General features: G+C 45.5%; 1 protein-coding gene across 1 annotated transcript in view; it reads right to left on the bottom strand.

The window, feature by feature from the left end:
• Window positions 1-16,169, bottom strand: part of LOC144508953 (disks large-associated protein 2-like) — a 123,088-nt gene that overhangs the window by 50,157 nt on the left and 56,762 nt on the right. The window contains exon 4 of the mRNA XM_078237170.1: window positions 2,371-2,608. Within this exon, the coding sequence (XP_078093296.1) occupies window positions 2,371-2,608 (238 nt within the window). The remainder of the gene's footprint in view (window positions 1-2,370; window positions 2,609-16,169) is intronic.

Genomic DNA, 16,169 nt, shown 5'->3' with positions numbered 1-16,169 from the left:
GGGGGACAGGAGCAATGAAGATTGGAAGGGAAAATAAAAGTGACCGCCCTCAATGGTTCAAGAATGTATCCTTGATCAGAAATAGCTAGACTTAAACAAGATGGTTTAAGTTTGTTTATTAGTGTCACAAGTTGGCTTACATTGACACTGCAAAGAAGTTACCGTGAAAATCCCCTCGTTGCCACACTTTCGTAATGTAACTCTTCGGTTGTCTTTTGGTAATACTGAGATCTATCCAGAAACTTCCACATTACATTTCCGTAACTATTGATTTGTACTTGACTTTCAATTGTAATCCAAAACACAAATAAGTTTTCCCAAACCAATCGTCAATATTTCTCTCAGCAATAGTAAACAGCCTATCATATCATTTTAATTGAAAAAAAATCTACCTCCAAGTCCACCAGCTAGCTTGGCAGCTGCAATCTTGTCAAGCAGCGCAATATAGACTTGATGGCTTCTATTTTAAACTAAGTGCAGTATTGACAGCTGGAAACTGCCGCTCAGAGACCTGAACAACAATTCAGTGCCATTCACACATGGCTAAGGGTGAAAGCTACATAGCTGGCGCTGTGTGTTGGCTATGTGTCAAGTGCAGTGTGGAAGGACAGTTGAATAAGCTCATGTTAACAAAACATATTGGATGGACACAATTAATATTGCACTCTGACATTGTCCGTGAAGCCATTCCCTTCCAGCTTGGCTTCTATGAATTTAATTATTTATCCCCACTAAGGTGCTTTGAAATGTTTTCAGCTAGAAAGTTGCAGAGACAGAGACGATGGACCCTGCGTCCGACAGAATGTAAAGCCAACACAGATCTAGGAAGGAACCAATACTCTGCTCTCAATGTCTAATAGTGTCATTTTCTTGGATCTCAAATGACAGACTGTTGTTTTAGATCGGGCTCATGCCCACGAGAAATTGAATTGAGTCTGTTCAGATTGATTTGCAACGTGACATCAGCCATCAGTCTGGACTCTGAAGCCAGGGCTAGGCAGTGAGAGATCAGTGTGTAACTCACTACATCATCTCCTCTTGTTACTTTGCACACTATCCCCACATGCATTATACATACCTTATTAAATATCACCAGATACTATAAGAAGGGTATTAATTCAGTTGTAATGAAAAACAATGATCTTGATATCATTTGCTTGACAACTGGAGTCCATATTGGTCAAAAGGCAATCTCAAAGAAGCCCCAAAGTGCAGAAGAAGCCATTCGGCCCATCAAATCTGCTTTGACACTCTCACATGTTTCTGCAGGCTAGGGTTGGCATGTATGTGTATTCGAATAAAAAGAGAAAAAAATAAACAAAGGACATGCTGTCACAGGGATGTGCACACCATAAGCAATTGCCTGATGAGGATCCATCCACCCAAATCTTCCATTCAACAAGAAAAATGAAACCTCCAGACAATGCAAAACAGGACAGAAGATTGCAGCCCTACTTTCGACCAGACCTGAAGGTAAGGAAGTAAGTAAAAGTTACGGGGATCAATCTTGGCCGGAGATGTGATACAGGAGGAGGTAGAGTGGGTGGAAATGGACACTTATTCTAATTCAGCCTTTCCTTCTCTTGCTGTTGTGTTCCTGCATTTCGATTACGAGTCTTGATAAATTGCAATGCAAAACTGGCTCCCTTGATACAGTGATTGATGTGATCCAGTTGGTGTAATCTATCACATGCCTTGTCATTATGCTTGCCGGACTAGTTCAATTGAGAATAAACTTGCACTGATCTGAGTAAGTCCTCGATATGCATTGTTAAATTATATTGATTTTGGATCTTGTTTGCCTTGCTTATTTTTATATATAAAAAATGAGAGGGTGTTATTACTGCATTGAGGTGCTTCAGAACAGGGGGGATGTTGTGAAGTAGCTTGCACCTTGATAAAATAAATACTCAGCAGAGACTACAGTGCGCAATTCACCTACAAATAGACTATGGGCAGTCCTCTTCCATCGCTATCAATGGCAGACTGCTTATGGTTAAAATTCCTGTGCCACTCCCAATGGAACCACTCTTCATAACTAAATGAAATTCAGCTTTCACGGAGAACCAGAGGAAATATAATTTTTAAAGAGGTGAGTGATGAGAAATCAAGGGAAATTCTTACCATCCCCTACATTCATCCCTATGCAAGAACATGTTTGACCAAATGTGATATTATCCTGCTGTTAATTGCATGAGGCCACCTCTAAATAGAAATTTGTTGTGCAAACCCTGTTTCCATGGTGACCACTTTAAAACACTGATGGCTCACACTGAGTCTCGAGGGTCGGTCTGTAGCGCTGATAATACCCGAAACACTTCAATTAAAGATGAGCAATTGGTTTCACCATCCCTCGCTGTCAGTACTTACAAGTGCTGGATTTAATAGCACCGACACTCGTAGCAGGCATCATGGGTGCTGACATAGAAAATACAGACAAGCAGTCATCATCCTGTGAGCATCCTGCCTGAATGGCACGTAGATAGCTGTGGCTCCGCATTCGGAAGCAGCCAGGCAGATCGAGAGCTTCCACAGCCTGGGATTCCATTTCACCAAAGACTGACTCACACACCACTTCGAACTGTCTGTTCTGATCAGCCTCACCAATCTGCAAGTAAAGCATACGCGTTCCTTATTAATGGAGGTAAAATTGTTTCATGTCAGGTTATCTCATTAAACATTTAACAACATTGACACCAAGTACAGAGAGCATCCAAGCTGCGACTTGCACTGCCTAATTATCTTTTATGAAATGTGTTTAATATTTGTGTTCTGCTCCCCCCCCCCCCCACCCACCCCTCACTGCCTTTGCCCTCCACCTGCCCTGCATTCCCACTCTTCTCAGGTTAAGGCTCCCAGCCTGAGTTTATTTTTCTCGACTATATTTAAGTACGTCTTGAGGTCAAGCGGTGGCAGGGTGGATTGAACACTGCAATTTCATCTCCCAAATATGGGTTCAAGTCCAGGCCAGATCGATGGAATGAAATTGCCCACTGTCTGTTGTTGTGGGAGTTCTGTGAAACCCAGCAATTTCCATGTCACGAGCAATCCGGTACAAATTGACATTTAATTAGAAATCTTATCTTGGAGCCCAGAGGAGGAGTTGGGTGGAAGATGAGTGAGTGACACACTGGTGCTGTAGAGGAGGTCCTCCGAGACTGGGGTCAAGACACATTTTATGGGGCAGGCTTTGCGCCTGAGCTATGCTCGTGGGAGCTTGCAAGAATTACTGAAAGTACATTGCAGGCACATCAACATCGATAAGGTGAACAAGTGGGTGGAAGGTATGGGCAGCAGTCTCAAATGCAGACGGATCTGCTGTCAACTTCCAGCATTTTCATTTATTTTACCTCAGTGTGTTTACTTCTTTTAATCGATGACAATGATTAATGTTGACACCAGGCACGCAAAATATTAAAAGATGCTGCCCAGACTTTCTGTAGGGTATCTCTGGTGGAAGATTTGGAATTAAATCGGGAATTAAAAAACGGCCATTTCACTCAGAGTTCCGCTAATCTTCTGGTGAAGCTACCTGAAGTGCAGAAAATTCAGCACTATTAGTAAAACAAGTATAGGGTGACATGGTGGCACACTGGTTAGTACTGCTGCCTCACAGCGCGAGGTACCTAGGTTTGATTCTGACCTCGCGTGACTGTGTAGAGTTTGCACATTCTCTGCATGGGTTTCCTCCGGGTGCTCCGGTTTCCTCCCACAAAAATGTGTGGGTTAGGTTGGTTGGCCATGCTAAATTGTCTCTTAGTGTCAGGGGTGACTAGCAGGGTAAATACATGGGGTTATGGGCCTGGGTGGAATTGTTGTAGGTGCAGGCTCGATGTAGGGTTTCTATGATTTCTAAGTACTACACAATATAGCGCAGGATTTTCTGGCCCTGTCTGCTCTGGAACTAGAATTCCGATCTGAAGTCAACAGACCTTTTTGCTGGTCTGTCAATTTTTCCATCCCACCCGCAACGATTCCCTCGTAGGCGGGTCTGGAACATTTAGGCCATAGTTTTATTCTTAATGTACACAGCTGTTCTAAAAATTCTAATTTTGGTCTCATGAACATCTTCCCCCGGTGCAGAAGGACAATCTGACTGAATTTTGTGCACAACGACATGGAACTTGGAATCGATGGAAGTTTTTGTGCCGAATGAGTGTTAAAGAGAACATCCCGCAACTTTAACACACACGGAAAGGGGTACAGTTGGGTCAACTGGCAGTGAGAGAGAGTTCCCCTACAGATACTGGACACCTCGAGAGCAGGCACCTCATTGAGTGATTTGGATAACTTGTAGTTTGTTCTGAATGCCTGCTGCTATCTCCCGGCTCCGAGGAAGAAATGTACATCACTCAAAACGTTAACTTGGTTACTCTTTCCACAGATGCTGTCGGACCTGCAGGGGTTTTCCAGCACGTTCTGTATTTATCCTGAGAATAGTTTTACTCAGCTTTGCATTGTGCTTACTAGCAAACAATGAACATGTCAAACCCTGACCCACATATTGTCCATCACCATGGTGAAGCATCTAACAACTGTTAACGTAATCCCCTGTGCATTCATCAAATGATAATCTACTACAGGTTAAAAGAAATAATATGTTCAGTACGTATTGTAGGGTAGAAGCCAATTGTGTAGGGCATGGATAAATGAAATGTCATTTTGCACAGACAATCACCTCGATTTCCCTTAATGACGAAAATCCATTCATCCAGCTAAATGGACTGCAGGGGTTCAAGAAGATAGCACATCACCACCCCCTCAAAGGTAATTAGGGATGAGCAACTAATGCTGCCCTTGACAGTGACACTCAGATCCCATGAAAGAACAATAATAAAAAGATGGTATGATTGTCGTATTTCCATGATTTTCAGCTTAGTTTGAGCTACAGTTCATAGCTAACTGCGGCTCTAGCTGAATGAAAATCCAAGAAACAGAGAAATCATGGAATTGTCTTGGTTGCGATCATAATGATAAAAAAATATCTCACATTATTAATTGAGATCAAGATTTATAAGCTTGTGTTATGGTCCTGTAGTCCCCAGTTAAGCCTTGGTTCCTGCAATAATCATAGTTTTCTTCAACTGGTGAACAAGAAAGCTCTGATGAAGGATCATCCTGATTCGATTGGCTCTATTCTCTCTCCGCAGATCATAGAATCCCTGCAGTGCAGAAGGAGACCATTCGGCCCAGCAAGTCTGCACCGACCACAATCCCACCCAGGCCCTATTCCCGTAACCCCACACATTTACTCTGCTAACCCCCTGACACTAGGGTCAATTTAGTATGGCCAATCAACCTAACCCACACATCTTTGGATGCTGTCAGATCTGCTGAGTTTTTCCAATATTTTCTGTTTTTGTTTCAGATTCCAGCGTCTGCAGTATTTTGCCTTTATATAAGAACTATTACATCACCAGTTAAGGGAAGAACAAGAATTATTACAATTCCAATTTCAGGAGACCTTTGTTAGTAGGTAGTTGCAATATAAATGGCAGGAGGAACATTTCTGCTCATTCATGTAACTTTTAATTATTTTTGGAACAAAACCAATGCAGATCCAAGAAAGTACCTGAAGAAGCACTTGGATTCTCATTTTGATTCTTAAAGTTGTAAACCTGGCTTGCACCAAGAAGCAAAATATTCTCAGGATAAGTGAAAGCAGATTCCTGCTATGTTGGATTTTATCTCAGTCGTGACAGGCTACATCACTAGGTTCACCAAGAATGCATTCATCACCATATTACTGTGATAATAAGTGTTCTTTTCTACCACGTGTGTCCACACATCAAGTTCAACAGCCATACACATAACCAGCTGGAGAGGTTGACCCAATATTGTCAGTTGTGCAACATTCTCAGTGCACAGGCATTACTGATTTCACTATCACATCCCTGCATTTCAAGCAAGCAAACATACATACAGGTCTATAATACCCACTTTGAATCGCTCTAGCAAGGGGCTAGCACAAAAATAATGGCACAAATGTCCTCCTGCTGCACTGAAAACATTTTTGGTTCATGTACCTGCTGTTTTGTTGGGTTGTCACAAGCCCACTGCTGCGACACCATTAAGCAGTCTTGTTGGAGTTCCCAATAAGTCTTTATTAACAATACCGAACTACCTATTTACAGTAGAGGGTACAGGTATGGAGAGAATTCCATGGCACATCCTTACATGTTGCGACCTAGCTCTACACTATTGACCTAAGCGCTAGGTCAGATGCCTTCCTACATCACTGGTGGGTGGTACTGTACTCAGCCCCAGATTAACTCTTAATGTACCACTTCCTTCTCCGATACCTTCCCCCAAGTCTTTATCCCCTGCACATAGACTGACATAGTTACTTACAGTTTGATTCAAGTCTTGTGTTGTAATAGGGTTTTAGTTAACTCTGAGCAACTTTGTGATTAATATTGCAACATTAACAGCATGCATTAATAGAGTTCACACTATCCCATCACCCTCCCACTTCAAGTCTTTGGAATCAGGGTTTGAGGTAGTCTGGAGGGCTTGTATCCCTCACATTCCTCAGTTGCCATCTAGCCAGGAGAGTGGTAGGATCTAGAGGCTGTTCACCTTGGTAGCGGATCATTGGTTGGAGCTGCGGGTAAGCATGGCTTCATGTGTTTTTACCACGAGCGAGTGTTACACTATGCCCAGTTGATCAGGTTGCTGTGTTGGTGATTTGGTACAATAGGTGGCGGTCATTTCTTTCTGGGTGGAGGGGGGAGTATCTGTCCAGCTGTCAGTTGCGACCCTTCTTCTTCTTCCTCCTTTTCAAGCATCTGGATCATTCCGGGGTTGAGGGGGAGCCATCGTGTGGATGGAAGAGTCGTGTAGAGGCAACTCACCTTTGTCGACTAGTGTTTGGGTTGGATCTGCTCCCTGACTCTAGTGGACTCTGTGGATTGATCACATTAGCTAGTAGTTGCTGAGGCCCTGTCTAAATCATCATCTCAACTGACTGCACCATGGTTGCTGGGGTGTGCACAGCTGAGACACCATTAAACAGTCTTGCAGAAGTCCACAAGAAGTCTTTATTAACATAGAACATAGAACATAGAACATTACAGCGCAGAACAGGCCCTTCGGCCCACGATGTTGCACCGACCAGTTAAAAAAAAAAACTGTGACCCTCCAACCTAAACCAATTTCTTTTCGTCCATGAACCTATCTACGGATCTCTTAAACGCCCCCAAACTAGGCGCATTTACTACTGATGCTGGCAGGGCATTCCAATCCCTCACCACCCTCTGGGTAAAGAACCTACCCCTGACATTGGTTCTATAACTACCCCCCCTCAATTTAAAGCCATGCCCCCTCGTGCTGGATTTCTCCATCAGAGGAAAAAGGCTATCACTATCCACCCTATCTAAACCTCTAATCATCTTATATGTTTCAATAAGATCCCCTCTTAGCCGCCGCCTTTCCAGCGAAAACAATCCCAAATCCCTCAGCCTCTCCTCATAGGATCTCCCCTCCATACCAGGCAACATCCTGGTAAACCTCCTCTGCACCCTCTCCAAAGCCTCCACATCCTTCCTGTAATGTGGGGACCAGAACTGCACACAGTACTCCAAGTGCGGCCGCACCAGAGTTGTGTACAGTTGCAACATAACGCCACGACTCCTAAATTCAATCCCCCTACCAATAAACGCCAAGACACCATATGCCTTCTTAACAACCTTATCTACTTGATTCCCAACTTTCAGGGATCTATGCACACATACACCTAGATCCCTCTGCTCCTCCACACTATTCAAAGTCCTCCCGTTAGCCCTATACTCAACACATCTGTTATTCCTACCAAAGTGAATTACCTCACACTTCTCCGCATTAAACTCCATCCGCCACCTCTCGGCCCAACTTTGCAACCTGTCTAAGTCTTCCTGCAAACTACGACACCCTTCCTCACTGTCTACCACACCACCGACTTTGGTGTCATCAGCAAATTTGCTAATCCACCCAACTATACCCTCATCCAGATCATTAATAAATATTACAAACAGCAGTGGCCCCAAAACAGATCCCTGAGGTACACCACTTGTAACCGCACTCCATGATGAATATTTACTATCAACCACCACCCTCTGTTTCCTATCCGCTAGCCAATTCCTGATCCAATTTCCTAGATCACCCCCAATCCCATACATCTGCATTTTCTGCAGAAGCCTACCATGGTGAACCTTATCAAACGCCTTACTAAAATCCATATATACCACGTCCACTGCCTTGCCCCCATCCACCTCCTTGGTCACTTTCTCAAAAAACTCAATAAGGTTAGTAAGGCACGACCTACCTGCCACAAAACCATGCTGACTATCACCTATCAATTCATTACTCTCCAAATAACTATAAATCCTATCCCTTATAATTTTTTCCAACATCTTGCCGACAACAGAAGTGAGACTCACCGGTCTATAATTCCCGGGGAAGTCTCTGTTCCCCTTCTTAAACAATGGGACAACATTCGCTAACCTCCAATCTTCTGGTACTATACCAGAGGCCAACGACGACCCGAAGATCAGAGCCAGAGGCTCTGCAATCACTTCTCTTGCCTCCCAGAGAATCCTTGGATAAATCCCATCCGGACCAGGGGATTTATCTATTTTCAGACCCTCCAGAATATCCTGCACATCCTCCTTATCAACTGTAATACTGTCTATTCTACTCCCTTGCAACCCAGTGTCCTCCTCAGCTATATTCATGTCCCCTTGCGTGAACACCGAAGAGAAATATTGGTTCAATGCTTCACCAATCTCCTCCGGTTCCACACATAACTTCCCTCTGCCATCTATAACTGGCCCTAAACTTGCCCTAACCAACCTTCTGTTCTTGACATACCTATAGAACGCCTTAGGATTCTCTTTAACCCTATCCGCCAAAGTCTTCTCATGTCCCCTTTTAGCCCTTCTAAGCTCGCTCTTCAACTCCCTCTTAGCCAATCTAAAGCTTTCTAGTGCACTACCCGAGTGCTCACGTCTCATCCGAACATAAGCCTCCTTTTTCTTTTTAACCAACAAAGAAACTTTTTTGGTGCACCACGGTTCCCTAGCCCTACCAATTCCTCCTTGCCTGACAGGGACATACCTATCACAGACTCGCAGTAGCTGCTCCTTGAAAAAACTCCACATGTCGGACGTTCCCAGTCCCTGTAATCTCCTAGTCCAACCTATGTTTCCTAATTCTCTCCTAGTAGCCTCATAATTACCCTTCCCCCAGCTAAAACCACTGGCCCGAGGTTCATGCCTATCCCTTTCCATCACTAAGGTGAACGTAACCGAATTGTGGTCACTATCACCAAAATGCACACCAACTTCCAAGTCTAGCACCTGGTCTGGCTCATTTCCCAGCACCAGATCCAATATAGCCTCACCTCTAGTTGGCCTGTCTACATACTGAGTCAAAAAACCTTCCTGCACGCTTTGAACAAAAACTGACCCCTCTAACGAGCTAGAGCTATAACAATTCCAGTCAATATTAGTCAAGTTAAAATCCCCCATAACAATTGCCCTATTACTTTCACTCCTAAGCAGGATTGACTCCGCAATCCTTTCCTCAACCTCTCTAGAACTTTTAGGAGGTCTATAAAAGACTCCCAACAGGGTGACCTCTCCTCTCCTATTTCTAATCTCCGCCCATACTACCTCAACAGATAAGTCCTCATCAAACCTCCTCTCTGACACTGTGATACAATCTCTGACCAATAATGCTACCCCTCCCCCTCTTCTACCTCCTTCCCTACTTCGACTAAAACATTTGAACCCCGGGACCTGCAGCATCCATTCCTGCCCCTGCTCTATCCATGTCTCTGAAATAGCCACAACATCGAAGTCCCAGGTACTGATCCACGCTGCAAGTTCACCCACTTTATTGCGAATACTCCTGGCATTGAAGTATACACATTTCAAACCCTGCTCCACCCCACCTCTGCAATGCCGTGCATTGCAGTCCCCATCCATGCATCCCTCACTTTCAGCCCCACTACTCAGGATCCCTCCCCCCCCCCGAATCAGTTTAAACCTCCCTGCATGGCCTTAGCAAATTTACCCCCCAGGATATTGGTCCCCTTCTGATTAAGGTGTAGACCATCCTTCTCATAGAGGTCACACCTTCCCCAGTACGAGCCCCAATTGCTTAAGTACCTGAACCCCTCCCTCCTGCACCATCCCCTCAGCCATGAATTCAAACCTTCCCTCTCCCTATTCCTCTCTAAACTATCCCGTGGTACAGGCAAGAGTCCAGAGATAACCACTCTGTCAGTCTTGGCCTTTAGTTTCCACCCCAACTCCATAAATCCCTGCCTAATATCCCCTTCCCCTATCCTCCCTATGTCGTGTGTCCCCACATGTACAATAACTTGTGGTTTATCTCCCTCCCCCCTAAGAGTCCTGAATACCCTGTCAGACACATCCCGGACCCCAGCCCCTGGTAGGCAACACACCAACCCTGAGTCCCTACCTTTAGTTCCGACCCTCCTATCTGTCCCCTTAATTGTGGAGTCCCCAATCACAAGGCCCAGTCTTTTACAGCCCCTAACCACCTGAGCTTTCTCACTCGGCTCACCCCCAGAGATCTGCTCTCTATGCTCAGTTGATTCCTCCTCAACTGTAGCCTCCAGCACCGAAAACCTATTATGGAGGGGAACCGCCCCAGGGGATTGTCTTCCCGATTGCTTCTTACCCCTCCTCCTGGCATTGACCCAAGCCTCATTTCTAGGAGTTACTATTTCTCTATAACTCCTATCAACTTCCACCTCCGCCTCCCGAATTATGCATTACTGAACAATATTACAGTAGAAGGTACAGACATGGAAAGCATGTTCTTACATGTTGCTACCAGTTCCAAACTACTGAACTAAGCTCCAGGAGAGATGCCTTTCTTCTCCTGCAGGCATGCCATGCCTTTTGGCAACAAAAAATGGGGGCAATTCTCCCAGCTCACAGCGCTGCTCTAGCGTCTCTGGCTGCTGGATTTCCAGTGTTGTCAGCTCCACACTAGAAATCGGCGCCGAGCTGAATAAATTATGTTAATGGAGATTAGGATATCATTAGCGGGCCCGGGACTGAAATCTCCGGTCCCGCTAGTCTCTCCCACTGGTTGGTATTGCCAGTTTGGCAGTGCCAAGTTGGCCCCCTGGCATTGCCCAACGGGCAAAGTGGCAATGCCCACTGGGCATTGGGCAGTACCAAGGGGTGAGGCCGGAGGGGGGCAGTGCCTATTGCAGGTGGGGCCTGTGGGGGAAGATCAGTGGGGATGGGGGTTCCCATTGCCACTCTGCATAAGGGATCAAAGGCAGAGGGAGGGAAGCCAGCGATCGGGGCTGGTGTTCAGGGTAGGGGGGTGGGGAGGTCAGGGCTGCACGGGGAGGAGGCGTGGTCAGGAATGCAGCTGGGTGGGGGGGGGGGGGGGAGAAAAACCAGCGGGATTTACTCCAGTTTTTACGGGAATTCGGAACTTAGAATTTTTTTGGGAGAATCCCACCCAACATAACTTTTTGGCAACCATTTGTATGATACGTGATCACTGGATGGCAAGAAATGATTGACGCCACTTCCATACTGTCCAAATCCCACAAGAAAGGATATTCACGGATGCATGCTTACGAGGCAGGAAGATAACTTGGCTTGCTAAAGCAATATTTCCTCCATTTTGAACAAACTGAAACACACTGGCTGTACATTCCTTGTAGAATAAAGCATTGCATTGCCACAGAATTGGACACATGTACACAGCAGTTCCAACTCATGAGAACCTTCTCCAGGGAGGGGATTGGGGTGCATGCCCTCATTACACCACCATGCCAACGTGGCATAGTTAGGATGAGTATTCTGTGATTAACCCTTTGAGGCTTCAATGTTGGCCTCCTTGCAAACAAAAGGACAGTATGCGAAACTTTGCAAGTACCCTACAGTTAAAGTTGCCTGACTTGCTATATGGCCAAATGATTTAAAGTATTTTAGATAGCAGCCATCAACACTTAGGCATTATGAGAGGGAACATTTCTGAGAGATGTTGCCACTGTCCTTCCTTCACATTTGCATTACATGGTTCTCAATGCCAGTTTGCAAATGGGTGGTAGGACCTGCACCTTAACCTAGATCAACTTTTACTTTGAAGCAAATAATTTGCCCAGCAGTTAATGCTGCTGAAGGATCCTTTGTTTCTATGTTGGCCCTGTGAGGTTAGAATTATATTGAGACATGCGGCGAGGTGAACCTCTGTTCATCTCCGCTTGTTGCCTCTGTTTTTTCCTTATCTTTGATCAGTGGCTCACTCATCAAACTTACTAATTTCTTCTAACGATTTATTACTATTTATTTATTAGTGTTACAAGTAGGCTTACATTAACACTGCAATGAAGTTACTGTGAAAATTCCCTCGTTGCCACACTCCGGCGCCTGTTCGGGTACACTGAGGGAGAATTTAGCATGGCCAATGCATCTAACTAGCACGTCTTTCAGACTGTGGGAGGAAACCGGAGCACCCGGAGGAAACCCACACAGATACAGGGAGAACGTGCAAACTCTGGACAGACAGTGACCTGAGCCGGGAATCAAACTGGGTCCCTGGCCCTGTGAGATAGCAGTGCTAACCACTGTGCCACCATGTGGCTCGAACTGTTAATGTGTTTAGAATTGGGGCTGTAACAATGGTGTTTGAAATGGGAGACTGCAGCAAGTAATTGTGGGAGTTCTGCACCAGTTCCTGGTTGATACAGGTTTTTAAGGGGTGCATGTCTGTGCGTGTGAGACAGTTTTGTAATAGCAGGTTCTTTCTCCTGGGCTTATGGGCTTTCTGGAAAAAAAGATGACACGCAATAAGCAGTTTAGAATTGATAAGATGTTGCCACACTGACCATCTTCTGCAGTGGAATGCAAACACTATTTTCAATCTGTTCAAAATTAAAGACCTTGGGCAAAGTCTTATGTTCTGAAGGCAGAGTAATTCCCACTAGGCAGCAGGATGGCTGAATATGCGAGATCTTGTGATATTCAACTTATTATTTATGCATCTATGATGAGCACAGGGATTCGCATGGCAAGAATTCGCCATCCCTACCGTTACCTCATGGGGGTCAAAGGTCCAGGTGCCATGTTTAAAGGGTGCTTCAACAACCATTCAATCACTACAAGGTCAGGAGCTCAGGATAACTTGTCAAAGAAGGCCCCCAAATGTAATCAACCTGTGGACCCATGGTTTAGTGATGCCTCCCGGTAGATGCTCCTCCAGGCCATCCAGGAAACCTGGAAAGTCCTGTTTCCGCATAATGGGAGGAGGCAGCACTCCCAGCTGACTGTGGTGGCCTGGGAGGAGGTCAACTGGTTGGCGAGTGCCTGTGGGATCCAATAAAGAACCGACCTGCAGTGCAGAAAAAAGATGAATGATCTACCATGCGCCTCCAGGGTAAGTGCCCTGTCCACTCACTGCAAACTGACACTGTCATCAGGCAGTGCAAGGGTCAGAGTTCACAGCGATTTCACACATGACCAGCAGATAGGGCATCATCACTGAATGCGCACCAAACATTTTAAGCTCTCAATCTCATATTACTTGATGGACAAAGGGCCTCTTAATCACTTTCTGGGGAGGGCTCAGGAGTTGCGACAGGCATGCATGCTTCCAAACTGCGCATTCGTCCATTGGCATTACAATCAATCATTCTGTTTTTTCTGCAGGACAATAACGCCTGGGAGAAGCGCAGGTGGGTCAAGGTCGGAGGGTTTGCGGTCAAAATTAATCTGCTGACCACTTTGAGGAACAGGCCGCAGAGATAGCCGGGGACGAGCGTGACCATCTCTGTGTAGAAGGTGAGATCGGACTCCGTCAGGAACCCAGTGTGGGGTCATCTAGATCGGAAATGTTAACTCTGGTGAGTTTATCCAGCATTTTCTGTTTTTATTTCAGGTTTCAAACATCCGCAGTATTTTGCTTTTATCTGAGGATGCATCCAATCTGTAGCACTGATACACACACACTGATTGTGGGTTAACTTCATGAGCCTGCTAAGTCAATTGATAAATCTCTATTTGCTCTGTTCCAGGTACCATCAAGAAACAGGGGAGAAGAACAATGCCGCAGCCCCAATCGCCAGCCCACTTTTGAGGAGGCAGCCTCAGAATCTTCAGTGGATGCAATGACATGGCGTTCACCTGCAGCCTCCACCAACGCAGATGCATTCGCCTTGGTGGGTCTCAATCTGGTGAGTGCATCACTGACAAGGGCCCACAGCTGGCGGAGGCAGTGAAAGCCGAGGTCTCTGACCATCGGAGACAGCTGGAGACAAGGCCCCTGCTCAGCGCAAAGCAGGTGACAAGCCTCCAGGCTCAGCCCCAACAGATCTGTTGGTGATGCAGAAACAGGCAGGGGAACATCATATATTTCAGACCTGCCTCCAGTGTCCTGCCTTGGTACAGCTTGTGCTGCTGCCATCCGATGTGAACGAAGTTACCAGCAGGAAGGTGAAAGGAGCATCTACTGAGCTCAAGGAAGAGGTGAAGCTCGCCAGGTGCACGCCACTTATAAATGGTTGTAAAACTGAACATTTCAATTACCTGCTGGCAGGGACCTTAAGTTGGAGGGGGCGCTTCATTTCTGGCGAGATGGTCTTTCAATGAGCACGGCGGCACAGTGGATAGCACTGCTGCCTCACAGCACCAGGGACCCAGGTTCGATTCCCGGCTTGGGTCACTGTCTGTGCAAAATCTGCACATTCTCCCCATGTCTGCATGGGTTTCTTCCGGGTGCTCCGGTTTCCTCCCACGGTCCGAAAGACGTGCTGGTTAGGTGCAATGGCCATGCTAAATTCTCCCTCAGTGTACCCGAACAGGCGGCGGTGTGTGGCGACTAGGGGATTTTCACAGTAACATCATTGCAGTGTTAATGCAAGCCTACTTGCGACACTAATAAATAAACTTTAAGCTTTATGCTTGGGATGTTAATGAATGCAAACAGACTTCCCGACATTGTTTGTCAGGAGGCTCAACCCGTTCTTCGCCAGCATTGAAAGTCCCGAGATCAAAATTCTGATTGTTCGTCCTGCCAGCGGGAAACAGATTTTCTTGCCTCCCGCCAAATTCCCCTGCCTGCCACGATTCTCCCTGCTGGCAGGGCTGGAAGATTCCTCCCCTTGTCACGGTGATTATCATTTCACAAACAGGAGCACTTTTGTCATCATGAGCTTTCCGCAAACCTTGTACAGCTTCCCAGCTTATAATCCCCGTAGCAGTGGAGCAGTTTCAGTTGCTACAAAACATTATTGTCTTGGAATAATGGCACACGTTGAAGGCCACCTTCTAGTGCAATCCTTTGATATGTTCTTCTGCATGGAGAACCAGAGGTCACACAACACAATACTGCATGTGTCACTCAGTCGAGTAGAATGACATGCAATAATATCCTGATACCTGAAAATGAGAAAGCAGCATCTATGCTTTCAAGTAGTCATTTCTATTTGTGAATAAGGGGTTTTTAGTGAGCAGCTTTCCTTGAGTTAATATTAAGCACGTCTGACTTGTTTAGCCTGTCAGAATCCATCTAAGTATCTTCTTTTGTACTCCACTTTCAGCGAGCTATGACTACATTTGTGCTCCTAATACTCTTGTGTCAACCCAATTGTGGCGACTAAAAATAACCACCTTGGACAAGGATTTCGACTAATGTTATTTGATTGTCACCCAGACACCATGTAGTCAAGTCACTGACAGTATGGGATTCTCACTGCTCACCTTGGAGCTTTTCTTTTCAAATCAAGTATCTTTGCCAACACCTTCCGAGCACAGTGGGGCTGTGCCAATCTCCCACTGATCTCCTCCCATGCTCGCTGGAGTTCTTGGCTCGCAGTTCACCATTTAATGTGTTAATTAAGATGGGTATTAGGTGACTGAGTAATATGACTTTCTCTTTGCAATGATTGCCTACTCGGTTGCATTGAATGTGTCTAAATCCCCAGAATTCAGAGTAAATTCAATACATTATTGTAAATACGCTAAAGAAATGGAGCTAATATGAATTCTGATTTAATTCATAACAGCAAAACATATGTAAATTGTACCCCCAAATAATTCCCTGTACTTACCTTCCGTTAAAACTTTTAGCTCCTCATAAGCTCCTCATAGAATGATAGAATCCCTCCATTGCAGAAGGAGGCCATTCGGCCCATCGAG

The sequence above is a fragment of the Mustelus asterias genome, chromosome 21 (genome assembly GCF_964213995.1).
Source record: "Mustelus asterias chromosome 21, sMusAst1.hap1.1, whole genome shotgun sequence".
NCBI lineage: Eukaryota > Metazoa > Chordata > Chondrichthyes > Carcharhiniformes > Triakidae > Mustelus > Mustelus asterias.
Note: the sequence above shows the minus strand (reverse complement) of the source record. Positions and strands in the feature narration are given on the sequence as shown.